At 39.3% G+C, this 22,482-nt stretch overlaps 1 protein-coding gene across 4 annotated transcripts in view; it reads right to left on the bottom strand.

The window, feature by feature from the left end:
• RIMS2 (regulating synaptic membrane exocytosis 2) overlaps positions 1–22,482 on the bottom strand; it is a 355,739-nt gene that overhangs the window by 19,404 nt on the left and 313,853 nt on the right. Inside the window, exon 1 of one of the 4 annotated variants that reach the window (XM_079795975.1) lies at positions 1,868–2,226. The exons of the other annotated variants lie outside the window; for them this stretch is intronic. Coding sequence (XP_079652101.1) covers positions 1,868–2,009 — 142 coding nt within the window. The 5' untranslated portion in view covers positions 2,010–2,226. Of the gene's footprint in view, positions 1–1,867; positions 2,227–22,482 lie in introns of those variants that run through there. 4 annotated transcript variants of the gene reach the window in all.

The raw sequence follows: 22,482 nt of genomic DNA, 5'->3' as shown, positions 1-22,482 counted from the left end.
CGATGATAGTTTAACTGAAGCAAACTCAAGACTGAAGACCTGGTGTAAAAAATTTTTTTTGAGAAACAAGTCTCCCAGAATGTGTTTTATTTAAATGTGATTTTCAGGCACCCCTGGGTTCCAGCTTCGCCACTACTAGGTATGTGACTGTAGCTAAGGATATGTAAATAGTAATCTAGTGTAGGCTGAAACTGAGTGCATAGCTTGTCTTGTTGATGGCCTGTGTTCAAAGGTAACTCATACCTACCATCTGGGTGAACATGGGCATGTTTCTGAACCTCTCTCTGTCTCAGTTTCCTCATTTGTGAAATGGGGATAATGAAAGCATGCACTGCTTCTTACGGTTGTCATGGGCCTAAGAGATTAAATACATGTCAAGTTCTTAGCACAGTGCCTGGCTGACAATAAACGTAGAAATTTTTAGCTACAATTATAATCATTTGCTTACCTAATTTGAGCTTCTAAATTCTTGACGTGTTTACTTTTCTGAAATTTTAAGCATGTAATTATCTATAATAATAAAAGTGTAATATGCTAATTAGACCAGATGTCCTTCTGGACGACCTTCCGGGCGAAGCCAGGGCTGTGAGGGAAGCCCGGGTCCAGGGTGCCAGAGGGAAGGAAGGCCTACTCTTGCACGAATTTCGTGCATCGGGCCTCTAGTAGAAAATAAATGAAATGTACATGTGCACACAAGAACAGCAAAGGACTACTATGAAAATTTTAAACCATGTTTAGGGAAGTACCCTGATATTAAACCTGTATTGATCAATAGCAACCTGATATTGCAACAGTAAGCTGGAAGGAACTTGGGTAGCTCTAACTAGCCAATTATTTTGAAGGCCACTTTCAGACACACTATTCCTCCTCTGTCTTTCACCTCCTGTTCCCCATTGGGCAAAATAGGGGAAAAACTATTTCTACCTCTTCTGAGAGCAGGTAGGTAGTTTCTTCCAAATCAAGCCTCACTACAGATTTCCCAATAAGAAATCATTGATGGTCTCAGAAAGAAAGCACAATAAATCCCGTTATGTACAATAGGGTTTACACGAGGATGATAACCTCTGTATTTATGGGTAAGGGTGAACACAACTTACAACTAGTATATCAATAAATCAATAAACGGTATCTCCAATGTTGGGACGCTATTATCATTCAGCCGTCAGTTCTTACTTTGATTTACAAATTATATTTTCAGTGTCAGTTAAAACTTACAGGGAAGTTCTTTATAAAGAAAACGTGTTGTGTTATCCAAAACTCTATGAAGGGCTTGAAACCACTTGGCGAAAAGCTTGAAACAGTGAGTCCCCTCACCTGTTGTTCTCATCAGCTTCATTATAAAGCCATCGCTCAAACACCAGTGGTGAGAGCCACGGTATCCTGTGCCCTAAGTTCCAAGTCTCCACAGCACAACCCGCCTCTAGTGGTGTCAGCCTTCACCTGTGCATCCTGGGACCCCTGTTTCAAAGTTTTGCTGCTACCTTTAATTTTTGAGCATTTCCGTCCTCGGGCTTAAATGCAAATACCGAGATTACGGTAAACAAAAAACAGAGCGCGGAGCACCCCGCAGGCGCCGCCTGCCTCCCACCGGGACCCATTCAACTTCCAAGCACTTGATGAGTCCACTTCACCAGCAAACTGCTGCCCCAGTCGGCGCTGGGGAGGGAGCTCTCCAAACCACCAGCGGTCAGAACTTGGCTCAGGTGGCGCGCTCCGGGGGTCCCTCGCCCCATCACAGCCCCCGAGATCGGGGGTGGGGGGGGCAGGGACCCTGCTTCTTACAGTTCTCTCCCCCGCCCACCCCCCAACCACCGACTCCCCGAGGTTCGAGAGGTAAACAAGACAGGAACCCCAACTCCAGGCTCACCTTCCTCCTCCTCCTCCAGGGAGTTCATGCAGGGAAAGTAGCCGGCCAGCGCCTCGAAGGAGGCGGAGAGGCTGCTCCGGCTCTGGGAGCGCTGCATGGAGCGCCCCGCGGCGCCGGCGCCCCCCAAGCCCTGTCGGCCCATCTTGGACGAAGCCCCGCTCTTCCCGCGGTACAGGATGCGAGGCGTCTTGGCGGCTGGGGCGCGGCGCCCGCGGCGCGTCGGGGGCCGGGATGGGGCCGCGCGCGACCCTGGGGTTCTGGCCCCCGCCTCCCCGGCGCGGCCCGGCCCAGACGTGGCTCTCCGGGCTGCCGGGACCTCCACCTGTTGGGCCGCAGCCAAGGAGAGCGGATGCAGGCGGCGGCGGCGGCGGGCGAAGACGCAGCTGCTCGCGGGGAGAGTCCGCGGGCTCGCCGGGAGGGCGCCGGGGATCCCGGAGGCGGTGGCTGCAGGAGGCTCGCTGCCCGCCGCGCGTCGGGAGGTGCTGCTGATGCTGCGGGGCCCGCCAATCAGCGGCCGGAGGGAGGCGGCCCGGCACTTCGGCCGCCCGGGAGCCCGCGCCGCAGGGTCTGGGCTGCTCGGACCGGAGTAGCTCGGGCCGTCTCCGCCCCCCTCCCCGCCCCGGCCCGCGTGGTTAGGGCCGGAGAAGGGTGATGGATTAGATGCAATTACGTTAGGCATCGCAGGTGGGTGACAGAGCAGGCACGTTTTTGAAAGTCACTTTCCCTCCCCTCCGTTTCACATACAATATTAACGCTCCTTATGCATCGATCGGAAATACTGAAATTTCCCCCAATTCATTACACAAAAGCTTCCCGGTTTTTAACAAGTTGCACGAAACCTAGAATTAAAGCTTCCACTTTCACCTTTCCTTTATGAAAAGGATAAAAAAGTCAACGGAGGGAGAAAAGTTTTGTAAGACAATCAAGAGCCGGAAAAAGCGCCAACAATAAAAAGTACTATGATGTTGATCAACTTTGCTTTAATTTCATACATTTTTAATGCTTTCTTTCTCCAAATTAAATAATCTGCTCCCTATTGTTGCCAAGAATGACAATAAACGCTGTAAGGCTTCAACATCTAAATAAAAGGTAACATCTTCTTAGTATAAACTTGGAAGCAACACAGACATACCAGATAGAAAAGAGTTTATAAGTGAAATGACATGTCCCATTCTGCACACTGCAAATCTCTACCCCAGAATGTTAAAGCAACTGCAATTCCATTTTAATAGGAGTCAGAAGACTGCCCCCTTTTTGTAACTTTAGACAAACTACTCATCCACTCTATTTCCTACCCAGGGCGGTGGCAACGTAGAGTACAATGATTCCAGTCCTAACCTGTCACAGCTGGATTGTTGGGTATGTGCAACAGGGAATTCAAAGTGCTCTATAAAAAGCAAATTATACAATCCAAAATGGTTCTTTCATACAATAAGGATTCCCTGAGTAGTATATATATATCTAAGTTCTTTGCTCAGAGATTCAAACACTTACTCAATTAATATTAATTAAGCTCCTGGTATATGCCAGGTACCTTTGTAAACACTCAGGACACAAGAGTGATCAAAGCAGAAAAAAGATTGCTGGGAGCTTACATCCTAGGAGGGGGAGAGACATAATAAATAAGTAAATTATATAGTGTTAAAAGGGGGATACATGCAAATAGGAAAAAATTAAATTAAGGGGTATGGGCAGTCTGCAATTTAAAAGGGCAGTCAGTTGCCGAAACCGGTTTGGCTCAGTGGATAGAGCGTCGGTCTGCGGACTGAAAGGTCCCAATTTCGATTCCGGTCAAGGGCATGTACATTGGTTGCGGGCACATCCCCAGTAGGGGGTGTGCAGGAGGCAGCTGATCGATGTTTCTCTCTCATCGATGTTTCTAGCTCTCTGTCCCTCTCCCTTCCTCTCTGTAAAAAAATCAATAAAATATATATATAAAAAATAAAATAAAATAAAAATAAAAGGGCAGTCAGTGGGCCTCACTGACTACATTTGAACAGAGGTTTCAGGAAGTATAGAGGAAGTCAGCCATTCAGACATGTGAGGAAGAGTGAGTTTGAGGCAAAGAGAACCAGTGCCATGGCCCGGAGGTGTGACATGATACAGCGAAGAGCAGGGTAGCTGGAGGGAGAAGGAAGGGAGATCAGAGAGAGAGGCGGGGGCTGAGATGAGGGCAGATCACACACCGTTTTTTAGGTTTGTTAACGATTTTGGCCTTGGGACATCACAATTTAGAATGTACAGAAAATGCATACAAGGTCTCACATCTTTATCAAAATTAGAAAACTTTCAGTACAAATACGATTGCCATCCCATAATAACGACGTTTGGTTGCTTACACAGAATCATCAGCTTTTTTTGCCCGTTTTTCTGACAGGCTTTGTCTTTTCTCATCAATACTCCTACAACTCTCTCAGTTCAATTTCCTGTTTATTATTCACCTTCCTGAAAAAGGAGCATTTCAATAGAACATTGATAAAGCCAGGAATGCTATGAGCACTTTTTCATACCACATTGCTTTTATTCAGAGAATAGAGACTTTCTCACTAAGTAAACATTTCGTTGTAAGAATAAAGGGAATCAAAGAACTTTGGAAATTGAAAGCTCTTTATCAGTCATCTAATTAAAAAAAACTTTTTAGTGAGTCATGAAAATAATGTATTAGGTTTTAATCAACATTTAAAAAATAAAATGAAATAAAGTGTCAGAGTGGAGCCCATGTAGTTACTCATCAATTGTAGTATTGTTTCATGATTATGCATACGTGTTTATATATATGTGTGTGTGTATGTGTACATGCATATGTGTACTGAGTTATGATCAAGAGGAAAGTATCAAAGAAGAGGGATTGGAGCAGGGATATCCTAGGAAAGTATTTGGCCAGGATTGAAAACTTTTGTTTTGGCATCCAGGGACATCATAATGATGGCTGAGAGTCACTTTGCCAGGACATATCTTGGGTTTCTATTAGTGACTGCATGTCTGAGTTGTTTGGGCCCTGCCTTCTCTGGCTTCATATGACCTGGCTTTATACACCAAGAAGAGGTTAGTCTGGAATAGTCCAGATGTATCTACTGCTCCATGAGCATCATTTCTCTCTTGCAGTTTCAGAACAAGGTTGTGCTGGGGAGCTTTTTGATATATATTTTTTTCCTATGTGAGGACCTTAGAGATCCGGAGAAGTGACAGAGAGTGGCACAAGCAGGAGTAGGGAGGACTGGAGAAGAAAGAAGAGAACCACCTTACTTCAGGAAAGAGAGCTTTAAGGAGAAAGAAGAGTGTTGGCATATAGCAGTGGTCGGCAAACTCTTTAGTCAACAGAGCCAAATATCAACAGTACAACGACTGAAATTTCTTTTGAGAGCTGAAAACCGACTTCTGCGCATGGGCCACGAAGTTTCAATCGCACTGTACATGCGCACCCTCACGTAGTATTTTGTGAAAGAGCCACACTCAAGGGGCCAAAGAGCCGCATGTGGCTCGCGAGCCACAGTTTGCTGACCACTGGCACAGAGTATCAGACAAACCACCATGATGGCCAGAGACCTCTAGTCTTGAATAACTTGCGGAATATACTGAACTTATTGAGAAAATTTACAAATATTTTTGTCCTATGCTCAACTTTTTCCCTATGTATAGTAAATAATATTTCTGGTTTATGTGTTTTAACAAGTTTATTTCTTATTCCTCATTCCATTCTAAGTGCTATCACCCCCAAAGGAATTTTAAAATTCACATGAAGATATAAGATTGGAAATGTCATTCTTCCATATGAGAATATACATTCCAATGGCTTTGGATATAGTTCTCAAATGATGCTCCACTATATAGTTTCATTATATAAAACTAAGTGTAGTTCCAGAATCATTATAATCCAGTATTCAAATTATTTTTAACTTCCTTATTCACCGGAAGGTTAGAGAAAAAAAGTGAGTCATAAATATACAAAATAAATTGCCTTCTAAAAGCAAAATATGGACTTGAAAAAAAGATTCTACCATTAAATAGAAAAATAATCTTTTTGAAGAAAAGATATCTAGAGATAGATTGCATATACTATCACAGCATTCTATTTGATAAATATGAAAATAGCACACCAATTACGCTACTTAATTCTCACCTCAATCCTGAGAATGTCATCATTATTTCTTCTTTATAAATTAGCTAATGGAGTCAATAGTATTAAATGACTAGCTTAAGCAGAACATGGAAGTGCAAGACTCAAATTCAGGTGATCTGACTTCAGGTTCAGTGCCCTGTAGACTACATCAGAGGTGTCTCATACCATACACAGTTACACAAAACATAGGTGAGAGATCTAATATGAACTATTCAGTCAATTCTTTGGTTCAGAATTAAAATACTGAAAATAAATCTTTAACACCATAATGTTCATTTAAATTATATGCTAATGTTAAATCTATATTTGCCTTTTAAAAAATCAAAACATATCAATATTACCTAGCCATACACGTATTTCAGTCCATCAGTTCTAACAGGGAAGAAAATTACATGCCATTTATGCATCAGTTTTTGTAATAGTTTCTAAAAAAAAAATCACTAAAATTTTAAGGTTAGTTTTCTGAAACAGAGGCTTGGCTCCTTACGTGAATACATAAAAAGGTCATTACATGAAGTAGTCATACAGCGTGTCAAGACCACGATTAGTTCAATCAGAAACACAGTTGTGCCTTTGGCAGTCTGGCCCTTTTCTGTGCTAGAAATGACGTAGGTGATGAAGATGAGAATGCAAACTACTAGCAAAGGGAAGAGCAGAGGAAGTAAGGCCCTCTGGGAAGTCGTGGGAAAAACACATGGGAAGGCCCTGAGGTGGAGATGCTAAAAAGAAGTAGAAAAAGTACTCTCATTGATTGCTATGCAGCCACAATTGAGTGTTTTCCAGTCAACCCAGAATGGCTGGCTGGGAAAGATAAGAATTGCTCAGGGTAGATTACAGAACCATGCTGTAGACTGGGCAGACTTCTTCCTCTTGATATACATTTTTGATATATATATGTGTATATATATATATATATATATATATATATATATATATATATATATACACACACACACACACACACATATATATATTCATATTCTTGATAATATGGGTATTGTCTCTACCTCAATCTTCACAATGATGTCAATTACCTTTGCCACTTTGGACTATTCCTCTTTGCGGTAAATAATTCTATGCTAAGTAAAAATATTTGTGGGTATATTTTGTGTTATCAAAACCAAGTCTCAGAATCCCCAAATTTACATATTTTTGCTGTTACAAAGTATCTTTGCATTTAAGTCATGAGAGATAAAACCCACATAGTCAACATTTTAATCCTGACTTCAAATTGCTAAAAGTATTTACTAGTCTTGGGCAATCACCCCTGACTTGAATATGAAATGCAAAATATACAATCTTTTCTCACATCCCCAGATTAATGTCAATATGGTGTAAATAAACTGTAAGCTTTTGTGAATTCCGTTTTCAAAAGTATTTTTGCTGTCTACACAGCAGATATTACTCCTTAGCAGTTTTTAAGCCAAACTTTCACAAAGGTTGATAAAGTCAAAAGATGTTTAGGGTATGAGAAGATAAAAAAGAAAGATTGAATGATTATTTTTGTAATGAGATTTATTGTAATTTTTGCCTTTATCTTATAACAAAAAAATGTCAATGGAAGTAAGCAAAATAATTTCTTGATTAGGCTAAAAAACGGTGGTAAGATTTGACTGAGGAATGAAGGGGGAAATCTCTAACAATCTAAGTCATGAATCCTAAAAGCAGAAGAGCTAGACAATGCCAGAAAAGAATTAATATTTGAACTCTAATATTAATTATGGCCATTTACGTAAAACACTGATAATAGCTAATGTTATAGTCTGCATATACTTTGCCTCATTCAATCTTCCTAACACCCTATAAAGTAGCTACTTCTCATTTTACAGATAAGAAAAATGATGCATATTAATTCAGTAAATATATGTTGAGTGCCTGCCACATGCCGGACACTATTCTAGTTACTGGGGATATAACAGCGAACGAAAATGAACAAATATTGCTGCCCTCATGGAGTAATACTAAATAATTTAAATGTTAAATATTATTACTATATTATCAGGTTACATCTACATAACTGTTAGGAATACACTAGACTGGATCTTGTAATTTAAAGTTTTATTTTACCTTTCATGTTCCCTCCAATAAAACCTGCCAGTTCCTGTTTGCTAGCTCTGCAGCTGGACAGAGACCTTGGTTATGCATGAGGAGAAGATGGGCTGGCTGGGTCTAGTGAAAATGGTCAGCCAGGCCCAGCTTTTATTCCTCTTCAAACCAGAGAAACTGACAGAGAGCCTTCATCAGACGCTTGCAAACATTTCAAGTTCATATGTTTGTATGTGTGTGTTTTTAAATCCTCACCTGAGGATATTTTCCCATTGATTTTTAGAGAGAGTAGAAGGGAAGAGGAGAGACAGAGAGAGATGTGAGAGACACATGGATTGGTTGACTCCCACATGCTCCCCTGCTGACCAGGGGCAGGTATGGAGCCTGCAACTGAGGTATGTGCCCTTGACCTGAATTGAACCCGAGAGCCTTCAGTCTGTGGGCCAACGTTGGCTCTATCCACTGAGCCAAACCTGCCAGGGCCATATATGCCTGTTCTTATCTTAGAGTATCATTAACTAGATATCTCTTTAACAGATATGTGGTTTTAGGCAAATCATTTACTCTCTCTGTCCCTTGATTTGTCTCTGCATTGAAGGTCACTGGGCCCCTCCCAGCATTAGTAGTTTGCAGCTTTTAACTTTCTGCTTTTTCACAAACAGCATTAAGACAGTCCCCAGTTTCCATCCCCCCTGGTGAGGGACAGGAAGTTTGGCCTCCTTACTCCGTGGGCACCTCCACACAGCCTGGTCAGATGCTGACTTACTCTTCCTGAGGAGCTGGGAAGGCACAGTGGTTAGTGGTGTGAACTCTGAAATTAGACAGGCTGGAGCATGTATCCCAGCCCCTCTACTTCCTCGCTATGTGACTTCGGGCGATGACTTCAACCCCTGATGGATCAGTTAGCTTTCTCATCCATAAATGGGAGGTAATAATAGCAATGACCTTATAGTTGTTGTGAAACTATCTCATTTAATAGTGACTACGAAGCTCAGAAATTCCAAATCATCAGCTGCACGTCCTCCCACCTCCAATTAAAGCTTGTACTCTGGGAGCATTGCTAATACCAGGCCAGTTTTAGGGTGAAAATAAACTGGTGGAATAAATTTGTCTTTCAGAGATAGATTCATTTTCAGACAATAATATCCTTAACTAATTGGTGAAATTTCTCGCAGTGTTAAAAGTGACACCTAAAAATAATCTGGAACTGGTAGACTTTCTCACGTTAAAAACAAACCTCTCCTGAGAATCTTTCCTGGCTCAGTTCTCCCGAGTCCCAGCTTTGTCCCAGCTTCTCTGTTTCCTCTAAAACTGAACCCAGATTTGTCAAAAAGGCCCAGTGGTTTTTTTAAAACCAGGTGTTCCAGAGGCGAAGGATTGAGAGGCTGAGGCCAAGTTTCTGTCAGACATTTGTATGTCAGAGAGCTATCTGCACACACATTTTCAATACATTCAAGTTTCACCAATACTGTCCATAGAAATTTAACACCAGCCTCTGCAACACTCCTCGGAGGCCGAGGGAGAACACCACACACAAATACTACACATTAATGTAACAGGATCGTGTCAGGCAAGAAAGGTTCATGATTAAGTCAAGCTTGACAAAGCAGCCACCTCAAGCTCATTAATTCCACTTTTAGGGCATACTTTTATCACCTAGATTTCATTCTTCATGATTATAATGTGAAAGTTACAAAGATAATTAAAATGTAACATGCATTTACAAAGTTCTGAATTTCCCCCTAATGATGTATATCTAGACAGGTTCACTATATAGGATACTGTACGGTACATTTATATTTATTTTATATATATTTTATTGTTAACAGTATTACAGATATCCCCTATTTCACTCCCCCCACCCTCTTCTACCAAGACTCTGCTCCACCCTGGCCTTCACCACACTATTGTCTGTGTCTATGGGCTATGCATACATGCATATAAATTCTTTGGTTAATTTCTTTGTGTCTATGTAAGTCCATTTGTGAATAACTGCTCACAGCTTTTATTTCATTCAAGTGGCTAGATGGACTAGGGATAAATTTATGTCCCCAAACGATTTTGCTCTATTGAATCTAGCATTCTCATGTGGGTGGAATGGAAGGCAAAGGGTCCATCTGCCTCAACTACTTGTGGTATTGACTGTAGAGCCACTTTGTAGGTGTAGTAAGTGTCAATTTAAAATATTCAAACTCGGCTTTGCTTCTTCCCTTACTCAACTGAGAAGTAGCTATAACCATTCTTTGTACAAGTCACCAAAGCAAAAACTTAAAAGTTTAAATGCTTTAGAAGTAATTTTTAATGGATTAATTGCTTTAATTATTTCACTTAGCATAATTAAAATGAAAAGTACAGTTTCTACTTGCATAAAAAAATAACTTTTAAAACTTGTGTCGAAAATTCAATGCATTTTTCAGTCCTAAGTTGCTCTCTTAACTTAGTTTGATGATTTAAATAGGTTTCTGCATGTCCGCCTTAATTTATCTATATATAGAAAAGCTTAAGCAACCATTATGACCGAACGACCAGAACAACTGGAATGACCAGTCGCTATGACATGCACTGACCACCAGGGGGCAGATGCTGAACACAGGAGCTGTCCCCTGGTGGTCAGTGCACTCCCATAGCCAACCTCCCGTGGTGCCTCCCTGCATCTGGCAGGCTCTGTCTGGCAGCTGGCAGCCGGCAGGCCCCGGCCGGCCTGGCCCTAATAGGCCGCGATCGCTGGCTAGGCCTAGGGACCTCACCCATGCACGAATTTCGTGCACTGGGCCTCTAGTATATATACAAGAAATGATATAACTAACAGTTTGATAAATGTACTCTTTCAAAGTCCCTTTAACATATCTTTTCTAACATAATTCTTTTCTGTATATAACAACAGCCATACACTATATATTAAAATCTGTGGTATTAAAAATGTATGCCATTTTTTTTTAATCCAAAAATTAATTTGTCTCCTGTAATAGAACTTGACAACTATATTGAGTTGCTGTTACTATCAATGTTTCTTAGTTTCTAGACCTGGTAAATCATTTTGGACTTGGGGGGGTTGGGAAGAATGACAATATCCTGAAGTTTGAACATGTCTTCAGAAGGTACTGGTATAATCTCTGTCCACAGGTACAACTTCACCTGAAGACAATCAGTCACACTTCTAAACACTTGGGAAAGGTGCCTCCCAAGCTCCTGCTCATCCAGGGTCATGAAGTCTTAAAGTGGAGACACTATTCTTTGCATCTCATCCCTTACTTGTTCCTAATAAACTGGAGAAAACTTACTGTGATGCATTATCTCATTTATGACCACTTTGTAGGTATGATGGTTGAACCGTGTTCCCTTAAAATTCATAAGCTGAAGCCCCAAGCCCTAGTAGCTGTATTTGGAGAGAAGGTGATTTAGTTAAAATGAGGCTGTTAGGAGGGGACCCTAACCCACTGTGGTTGGTGTCCTTATGAGAAGAAATCTGGACACAAAAAAAGATACCAGGGACGTGCAGTGCACGGAGAAAGGACCTTGTGAGTGGGCAGCACGGGGCTGGCCGTCTATGTCAGGGGGAGAGAGCTTCCAGCCCCCAAAGCTGTGAGAGAATAAACGTCTGCTGTTAAAGCCACCGTCTGCAGCATTTTATTATGGCAGCCCCAGTAAAGTACTGTAATGTCACGTGCTTTGAGAGGAACTAAGTCTCCTGAGGTCTTCAGCTTTACATTGCTTTCAAAAGCTTTCGTCGGTCACTTTGGTGAAAATTTAAGCAAGTTGCTTAGCATAATTTAGATCTATTCTACATTTTACAACATCTTATACAACTTTGCTGTCTCAAAAAACCATGTCTCTATTCTAAGAGTTTAGCTTTAAAGTGATTATCCATAAATCGAGTGGCATTTTCTATTTCTGCTGTTTTAAAAACTGGTGTTTCTATACCAATGGTGGGTATTATTCTTCCAGTTTAAAGAAAGGTGAATTATCTCTAAAGATAGTCTCTTAAAAAACACACTTGTCAATACATTTTAATATACATAAGACTTAAGTTTCTCAAGGGCAGAAATTTTATTTTCTGATGACATTATGAGGATTTCCAGGGCCTAACACAATAGGTCTTAGTTTGCTGCTTTGCTTCTAAGGACACTATTTTATCTGAATAAATTCTGATAAAGGAGCTGCTTATTACCACTGGCATACTTTAATTCTTATTTCATTATTCGTTAAAAGAAACTACTTTAAAATGAAAACTGCTAATACCAGCTTCCGTGGTGAATGTGAATGAATCATCTGACTACTATTACTGTGGATTGTGGCTTTTGGAATTGATTTTTCTTCATTAGCATTCTAAATCATTACTTATAGATTATATTTTTTGATATTTAAAATGCTCTACAAAATGCAATTATGGCTTATCCAATTCAACAAAGTAAATGATGTTGTGAATACATCTTTCATACCTCCAACTTATTAGAAAGCAAATCAAAATGTTTCTCACTTTTATCACCTGCAGTGTTCAGTACTAGAAGTCTAGATAATTTTTAAAGCACTGACTACATAAGAATTAACTATGTCATTTTTTAGCCACTTAATTAAATGTAATAGAAATGGAAACTCTTATATTTCTAAAATGTCTTAATTCAATATCTTCATTTAAACCTGTGATGCTGAGTTCTTTCTATTCTTTAATTGTTCACTTGATTTCATGACCATCTCCTTCTCCTAGACATCAAATTGAAATGAATGAAAGTTTATTTTGAGACTATTTTGGGAATTAACGTGACAGTTCTGGAATAATACAGAAACCCTAAGTGTTATTACTAAATGAGTGTTGGGAGTACTGATCTACCTAACAATGTAAAATTCTAAGTATGGATTTATGATCCTAAACCTATGTCAAATATTTTAAAAAAGTAAGACAAAGTACATACACTTAATTATGCTCTTAAAATTATTTCAAAAATTGATTCTTATGCTAGGATTAAAACTTTACCTCAGGGTTTGATTGAATCTGATCAATTTAATTTAATCCAGTTAATTAAATTTAAACTGATTTGATTTGATGGAATACAGCAAGCATAGGGCCATAAAGGGTGGGGGACAGGATGAATGGGTCATCAGTCTCCACCTCTCTCCTCCCCACATGGTCCACCTTGTTCACACTGTATCTCCAGCCTCTAGAGCAGTGCCTAGTGTACGTTAGGCCTAACTATCTAATTGTTGTAAATAGAATTCTCTCCAGATACAGATGACTAGAGAGAAGTTGCAATTTGTTGAAAGTCTGCAAGTCCTCCTCTCTTCCTCTTTTCTGAACAGAATTTTAAAAATAATTTGATGTTGATTCTTTTCTATTATGAGTCTTCGAGTTGAGAATCCATGGTAATGGGCCTGCTCTCTACTGGCCAACACGAGTCTTATCCTATATAATACAAGCCTAATATGCAAATCTACCGAATGGCAGAATGACCACTCACTATGATGCACACTGATCACCAGGGGGCAGATGCTCAACTCAGGAGCTTCCCCCAGCCTGCAGGCCCCAGGCCAGCCAAGGTGGGTGCCAGCGGGGGCCCCCTGATCGGCCCGCCAGTCGCCCCACAGATTGGCACTGACTGCGGTCAGGCCTAGGGACCCTCCCATGCATGGATTTCATGCACCGGTCCTCTAGTCAATAATAAAATGACTAAATATTACGACTTATAGCATAATATGTTCTACATGTATGAGCATCTAAATGGAAAACAGTATTTAAAGGGAGTTAACATGTAACAGAGACCTCTTTTATGTGCAAATCCTCCTGGATAGAGGAACACAGGTATTTCCTGGTAGAGTGGAAAGAAACTAATGGTTCCTGAGCCAACTCTATGCTAATGTGTTTAACACATTATTTAATATAATCCATATATGTCATTGCAAGGTAGAGAGTATTACATCTTATGGGTAGAAAACTGAGGCTCGGGGAAGTTGAATAACTTGCTCAAGTTCCAAAAATAAAGTGACCAATCAGGATATAAATCCAAGCCTGTCTGTTCCCAAACTTCAGGCTCTTTGTATTACACCTGACTAGGGTAGAAATTGTATTTTTAGCTCTATGAACAATTTTCCCAGTGACCTTTGGGATGATCACTTTACCTTATTCACTAAACACAAATATAAATAGCTACCAACCTCTCAGGGAGTTCAAAGAATTCATGAATGTTACAAAATACAGCACATAGCTCTACCTTGCACTCAACAAAGATTTGCTGAATTTGAATTTTGTTGAACATCTGAATTAGCTGACTCCCATGAGAAAGGAGAGAAGAGTATATGGAGCCCTGAGAGGGAAAATGGAAAAAAAAATGAAATGTAGTTGGAGGCATAAATATAGACAAAGTAGGTGAAGAGCAATAGATGATGTTGGGCTTCTAGAAAAATTAACATGAATGTTGTGTCGATGCTTTTCAAAGGACTTTTGTTTGCTTTTGTTAGCAACAGAGCCTTTCTTCAGAAATATTATTTCAGATACAGAGCTATTCTTTCTTGCTTTGAAGTTTCCATGGTGTCCCCTGAAGAACTTTCACGGAACCCCTCAGGCCAGCTCAGGGCAAGGTCTGAAACTTCCTGTTTTTATATCTGCCTCCTTCCTTAACACCCGTCTATATACTATTTACACTTAATGAAGGGTGGGTGTTCTCTTTCTCCTGATAACAGTACAGAGATCTACTCTGCATTTCCCTAGTGATGGTTATGATGCTCAAAGACTGAGGTGACTTTAAGCATGTTTTTTTTTTAATGTATTTGTTGATTTAGAAAGAGAAGAAGGGAGAGGGAAGGAGGGAGGGGAGAGAGAGGGAGAGGGAGAGGGAGAGGGAGAGGAGAGAGAGAGAGAGAGAGAGAGAGAGAGAGAGAGAGAGAGAGAGAGAGAGAGATAAGAGAGAAACATCGATCGACTGCCTCCCACACTCACCCTGACTGGGGAGTAAGGGGAGTAAGCCTGCAACCTGGGCATATGCCCTGACCGGGAATTGAATCAGTGACCTTTTGGTGCACATTCAACCAACTGAGCCACACTGGCCAGGGCTAGGGATAGTTTGATGCAGGCGTTAAACCATGGGGTCGGGAATCTGTGTCTCTCCATTTTCGATACTGCATTTTCTGTGCAGACTCCATTCTCAAGGTTCTTTCTACTTGAGGAAAAGATGGCTACCAGCAGTTTCAGGCTTATATCATCCTTAGACCCTTCACTCTCGGGAGAGTTTGAAGCTTGCTGAATAGCACCAGTCTCCTTAAAGGATCTGATTGGCTCATCATCAATCACATGCTCATCTTGATCCAACTACTATGATTGGAGCAGTGTCCACGCTAGCATCAGGGGCAGGCCAATTCCAGCAGAACACATGGATTGGCAAGAATGAGTGTGAAGGGTGATGCCCCAAAGTCAAGTCAAACTGAGCACAGGAAAACATGTTCACTCCAGTGATCAGAGAACTGATCAATGGTGAGCAAGCCCAAGACAGGGAGGTTTGAAAACCAGGCTGACTGAAGTGGTTATGTTTTTAAGAAGGTACCAGTAGAATTCAGGAGCAAAAGAAAGAAAGAGAAAAGATGAAAGATGAAAGAAATGTCCTATTAGTCGTGCGCACTTGTACTTTCACAAGGAGAAGAAAAGACTTACTTGGTCTCTGAAGGAAGGGCGAATAGATTGTGAAGCCATCCACAGGCCTACTTGTCATCAGGATGAGATGAAAAGCAGTCAACAGGAGCCTGCACGAGGATTTCGTGTGGGAACTCAGATTATAAAGTCACTGGGGAAGACTTCAAGAGACATTTTTGCAGTGATTAAGTTGCCAAGGGTGAAAGAGCAGAGAGAACGAGACTCAAGCCTTAGGAATAGAGCAATGTCTTATTTAGTTTGGACACAGCATCTAGAGAGAAAAAACCTAGAGCTGTTGGCTGGACACAAATAGCACCAAGTCAACCAAAGATAAAGACCACTTCCGTGGTAGTATGCGTAGTGGTTAGGTGCTCAGGTTCTGGAATCCAGTAGATCTAGAGTTAAACACAGGATTCTCTCCTTGGTGGTGTGATGGATTTGATTGACATGGATGTTTCTCTCTGTCTCTCCCCCTCTCTTCCACTCTCTCTAAAAACCAATGGGAAAAAATAAAAAATATTCTCAGGTGAGGATTAAAAAAAACCCCACAAAAACAAATCGGAAAACCAATGTTGCCAAAATTCATACCCTAAAACACACCATTTGAGATTGAATAACTAAGTCCTGACCATTGTGTATGTAGAGTTAAATACTGAATCTGAGATGGCCCCTAACTTATGATTAGCTCTCTTAATTTAGGACATAATTATCAAATCTAGGAGGGCATTGGTAATGACTAATTTTTTTTCTTAACTGAGCACATTTTGTTTTGGATCCCTGTTCTTTAGAAGCTTACAAGTTTTCAACGGTATACCCTAACGACCAGTTCTGAAATGCATAATTCGTTTTTAAAATCCAAAGAATACACATTGCTTACTCATGAAAATAAGAATGAGCACAATTATGGTGTACTTTTTTGGTGGGGGAAAGTGATGAAATTTTATCTAAAGCCTGGGCTTGCAGAAACAGTTGATTTTCTGCACTGTTTATTTTTTTTTTTAAGCTTTAATTAAATCTGGGTACATCCATGTGTTTAGTAAAAGCATTTCATTAGGAGAAAAAAGTTAAGAACTAGAAAGTAATTAGAATTTACTTACTTACGACTCTTTGAATGTACTGCTGTGGAGAACGTACAGCATGCTGGCTGTTACTGTTTGTTTAGGGTCTGACAAGCTGTGAAATATGTGGCAATTTGGATGTTTTTCAACACATACTTATTGCAAACCTGGCATGTCCCAGGCACTGTTTCAGATTGGAGTGGAGCAATGTACATTATCAACTAGATTTACTAGAATTGACTAAATTTGATTTAATTGGATCACCTTGAATTAATTGGATCACCTTGATTTTATTGGTTACCTTGATTTAATTGGGTCACTTTGATTTAATTGGATCACTTTGATCTAATTGGATCACTCTGATTTAATTGTATCACAATAAAAATGTGTGTTGTTTTTTTTAAAAATAAACCTTTCCGTATCATTTCAATGCCTAGTAATAAGAACTTCCGACAAAGAAGTACGTGTGATGTTGGAAGGTGTTCACTGTGAAGAGAAGCGTTTTGTATTAAGCCCGGTAAATTTTACCAAAGTAAAGGCTTAAAGAGCCTGGTTGGTCTTACTTCTACAAAATCCCACGATTCCGCCCTGGCCAGTTTTGCTAAGTGGATAGAACATCGGCCTTCGGACTGAGGGGTCTCGGGTTTGATCCTGATCAAGGGCATGTACTTTGGCTGCGGGCACATCCCCAGTAGGGGGTGTGCAGGAGGCAGCTGATCGATGTTTCTCTCTCATTGATGTTTCTAACTCTCTATCCCTCTCCCTTCCTCTCTGTAAAAATATCAATAAAATATGTTTAAAAAAATTCCACGAATCCTAAACAATAAATAATATACTTAAAATACGGTTACATTTACTTCCTTAATTATTGACAAAGTCATTTACAATAATTCAATAAAAACACCTTCAGCCAAACAAATGGATTTCATGCCTCCAAAGAAAACTTTAAGAACTACTCAACATGTTACTTTTAATGTTAAAAGCAAGAGATTTAGTTTGCAAGTAGGTACACAATCTAAATAAAAATAGGTACATTTCTATGCTAGATGTGAGCATGGTGACAGAATAAAAGACTCCAGCTTTGAAATGGTTCGGTTTCACCTACACATTTATTTTCTAGCCTCTTTGAACTCTGCATTGACGTTTCACCACAGCAGGCAACGACTGAGCTGTCGCATCACGAGGTTCCTTGAGATTTATTCTTAAACACACTATAGAGTGTCATTATTATATTGCTCATACTATAAGCACTGAATAGAAATTCGCACAGAGAAGATGACAAAGTGCCTGCATGAATTCTTTTGGAATTTACAAGAACATATATTTTCCACACTTACATTTCTGCAAAAAGTTTGCCTCATTAAGCCTGTGAAGGAAAAGGTAAGAATCATATAATAACTTTTACACAGATCGCCTTTTTCTCCAAAGGCGACCCTTTGATTTCCTCGGAGAAAGAGTATTAAAATCCTCTAACTTGAGACTTGAGACGAGTATTATGGTTTTGTTCCATGGCTCAGTATGCCAACGCTATTTCTTCCCATCCTTTTCTTTTCCCCAGACCTCCCCGTGGAAATACATTCTTTCTTTTATTTTCCTTCGAGATATTCTTTCCCCTTTGAATAATATCCTTTCCTAAACTTCGGGAACACCAGCAGAAGGCTGGAGTCCTGCTGGGCTTTCTTGGATCCTGACTTGATCCTGGAATAGGTAAAAGGCCGAGGAGATGGGATATCAAATACTCTCTAGTACGGGGCAGGAAAACAATCTGGCCTCACGTGGAGAAGCCTTCTGCACTGCAAACCAGCAGACCAAGAAAGAGTATGTAAGGCCTAAAAGAACAAGAAGATGAAGGTGGTGGAAGGCATTAAGGCCACAGGCTTACACATGCCACGAAGGGCCCTTGGAGTTCTGAGAATGGAGTAACCTTGGTGGTCAGCCCTATAGACAAAGGGAATTACTGATTCTCCCTACTTTTTCCTCACCCCTACTCCCTACCCTGGCAATGCTAGAAGTCAGACGCCTGTAAATAGAAACAGACTCATAGATACAGAGAACAGACGGATGGTTGCCAGAGGGAAAGGCGCTTGGGGGACTGGGTGAAAAAGATGAAGGGGTTAAGCAGTACAAATTAGTAGTTATAAAAACAGTCATGGGATATGAAGTACAGCATAGGAAATACAGTCAATAAGACTGTAATAACTATGTATGGTGCCAGGTGGGTACCGGAAGTCACTTTGTAAGTATAAGATTGTCCAGCCATTATGCTGTACACTTAAAACTACAACAAAAACAATATTGAATGTAAACTGTAATTGAAAACTAAAAAAAAAGAGTGGTAGAAATAATTATAACTAAGAAGATATTTAGTGAGGAAGAAAACAAAAGACTTGAACCTTTAGATGTTGACTATATCATTTCAAGTTGAAATGACAAATCTCTTTAATTTCTACTTATATTTACATAGTCAAAGGCACTTTTTTTAGTATAAGGCTTACTCTTTGCATTGGTGAATTTTGCCAGAACTTTGGGCTACAGATCACACTGATCCAGGCAAATCTAGAATGACTGGCTTTTGGCCCTTTGGAAATAATACCTATGTATTATTTAGTCATGTTGAATCGCTCTTCATTCTAATCAGAAAAGAAATGAAGACAAAACGACAGCTTTGAGATCGGGGATAATTAAAAATATATACGCAATCCACTATTACCAGGAAGAAAAACCATAAAGTTTGAATAAATTAATTTTGTTTACTATGAAATGCAATTAATTACTAAAGCAAGATTTTATGCTTTATTTTCAGGGGTTATTGAGTTGTAATTAGGTTCCTGGCATGACATGTAAATGGAACTAAATAAATATAAACACATTTTCATTTATTCATACATATAAAAAGATACAAATAAGGCAATTATACTTCATACAAACCAGGATTCACACTTAAAATATTTTACAACTCACCAGTCAGAACAGATGTAGCTAGTACTATTAGTACACACAAAAATAACAGCAGTAAAAAAAAAAAAAACCTCTTCCACAGACCATGAGTTTTCTGTTTATTTCTTCTCTGCCATATACTTTTGCTAGAATCTGACTTCTTAGCATGATATGTACATGTGTACATATATGTTAAGAGAGTTCCTAAACACAGTACTTTTCAGAGGAGGTAGATGAGTCTCAGTTAACTTTATTACTTCTACAAATCAATCTTCGATTAACTAAAGATTTATAGAAATATATCACATTACTTAGTTTTTTACTGAATCTTTTAGGATTAACCAAAATAAAATAAAAAGAAAAGTCATTCAATAGCAACTACTAATAACTACTATACATTGATTTATTTGGAAACACTTCCCAACACAGAGATTAAAAGAGAAATCGTAGAGACTTGAGACTACAGTCAGTGAGAGTTTTCTCATCTTTCATGCTATCCAATAAAAGTACTGTTTCAGATGTCATGAGGCAGGTAAAGGAGTTATAACAAATGGTGTTCTCTCTCTACAAGTTCTTAATCTATGATCACACAAAGTTAAGTGTACATACTTTAAGAATAATAATTTAAGCCCTGGCTGGTGTGGCTCAGTTGGTTGAGCATCATCCCTTGCATCAAAGGATCTCGGTTTGATTCTCAGTCAGGGCACATGTTCAGGTTGCGGGCTCAATGCCCAGTAGGGAGTGTGCAGAAGGCAGCCAATGGATATTTCTCTCTCACATTGATGTTTCTCTCTCTCTCTCTTCTTCTCCCCCCCCCCCCCCTAAAAACCCCAATTAAAACATATATAAAAAAGAAATAATAGTCTGTAGAAAAGATAAAGTCTTTGCACTTGAGAAGTGTATTTGCCACAGGTATCACTTATATTAAAGCAATTCACCTCTGGCTAGATCACTGCACCTTTATTGCCCCCCAACTTCTCTTCTCTATCATTGCATCTCTCCTCTTCCTACCACACCTCTCACCTCACTACCACCCAGCTAGTTCTGAATGGTGTCTTCATGATTCAGTTAAAGGATGGATCAGAGATACTTAAAACAATGAGGAAGACCATTTTGGTTCTTAGTCAACCCACTTAATGAAAAATGCAACTACAGATAAGCAACTAGGTATCAATGAGATATACAACTGAATAATCAGAGAAAAGCGTTTTGTCTACTTCTTCTAACTCTACGTTTTCTTAAAAGCACATGCTACAATTTATATTTGAAGATGTTTAGGTATTTTCCAAAGTATTCCAAAACATATTCACTCTAAGATATGCTTCACAGACCAAAATGACTCGGTCAAAATGATTCATGGAGACATTACAGATTGTATCTTTTTTTTGAAAAGTCACAAAGCACATAAACATAACAAACGACTTTATAAAGTCTTGCAATTTCTAAAACTCACATATTAAAAGTGTTTGACCCACATTTTCTAGACTCATTTGTCCACAAAACATCAGTTTTCTGTTTATTATCTGTTGGCATCTGAAGATCTATAGGATACACTTTGGGAAATGTTACTATAGACGAAAAAAAATTTCATTTTTATGATGTCTGATAATGTCCATTTTTAAACAGAAACACATTTGAATGAGAAAAGTTAGAATGCAAACAGGCATAGAAGCCCTTAATAAATATTGCTTCTGATCACTTTGTCCTTGTTCCTGTCACTTTGTTAATTCATTTTAAAAACTTACTTCTTCATGCTTTTGAAAATATTGATAGCTGGAAATAGATCTCAGACTGGCCAAAGACCCAATGTCATATAAATACATTAAATAGTACCATGACCTTAAAAAGCAATGAATCATGGATTAAAGTTTATGCTTCAAAGAACTACAGAGGATACAGTACAAGTGAAAACAATTTTACTTTCTCATTTGACAACATGACTTATATAATGCCTATTTTGGGTTGGGAAAAGAAAAAAAAAAATCACTGCTTCTCCTCTATCCCTTTAAAAAGAAAAGCAGAGAGTCATACTGATCCTTTTTCTAAAGTAGTAGAGAATAAGTGAAACATCATTTCAGAATATATCTCAAGTCACTGATCCAATTAATCTGTGATGGATCTGAGCTGAGACACCTTGAAAGCACCTTGCAGGAAGAGAGGAAATTATTTTCAGAAGATCCGAGTTTGCATGTAGAAAATCTAAAGGGAAAACTAAGTAGAATTAATGAGAAACAGTATTAGAATTGATCAGTAAGGTGGCCTCATACACGATTTAAAGCACTGTTTAAATCAATAATTTTAATAAATATTAAAAACAACCACTTAGAAAATGTATTAGAAAAATGATGGTATTTCCAATGGTAATATACGTTACAAAATACCTAGGAATAGGTGGGTGTTTTTTTTTTTTTAAAAAGATTGTGTCATTATTTATTACAAATAAATGGTGGTTTCACATCTGTCAAAAACGGGTCCTGTTTTTACATGTGTGTTCATGTTCTGAATGTACAAGAAAGGGTCATGTGCTTAGTTCGTCCAAGCTCACACACACATCACTAAGTACTTTAAAATTAGGACGGTCTCCTTTTGAACCAATCTGTTTGGATTCACGATTAGTAAAAGAGTATGAAACTAATGAAATACAGTGATAGAAATTAGGAAGTGTGACAGAGCCACAAGATATTTAAAAAAAATTACAAAATGTTACTGAAGGACATAGAAAGCCTAATCAATGGAGACGGCCTATGAGTCTGAATAGAATGAATCAATAGTATAAAGATGCCAATTCTCCCCAAATTAGTCTAAATTTTCATTGTACAGTTTTCCAAGAAAAGAAAAT

The sequence above is a fragment of the Cnephaeus nilssonii genome, assembly GCF_951640355.1.
Source record: "Cnephaeus nilssonii genome assembly, chromosome: 18".
Classification (NCBI taxonomy): Eukaryota; Metazoa; Chordata; class Mammalia; order Chiroptera; family Vespertilionidae; genus Cnephaeus; species Cnephaeus nilssonii.
Note: the sequence above shows the minus strand (reverse complement) of the source record. Positions and strands in the feature narration are given on the sequence as shown.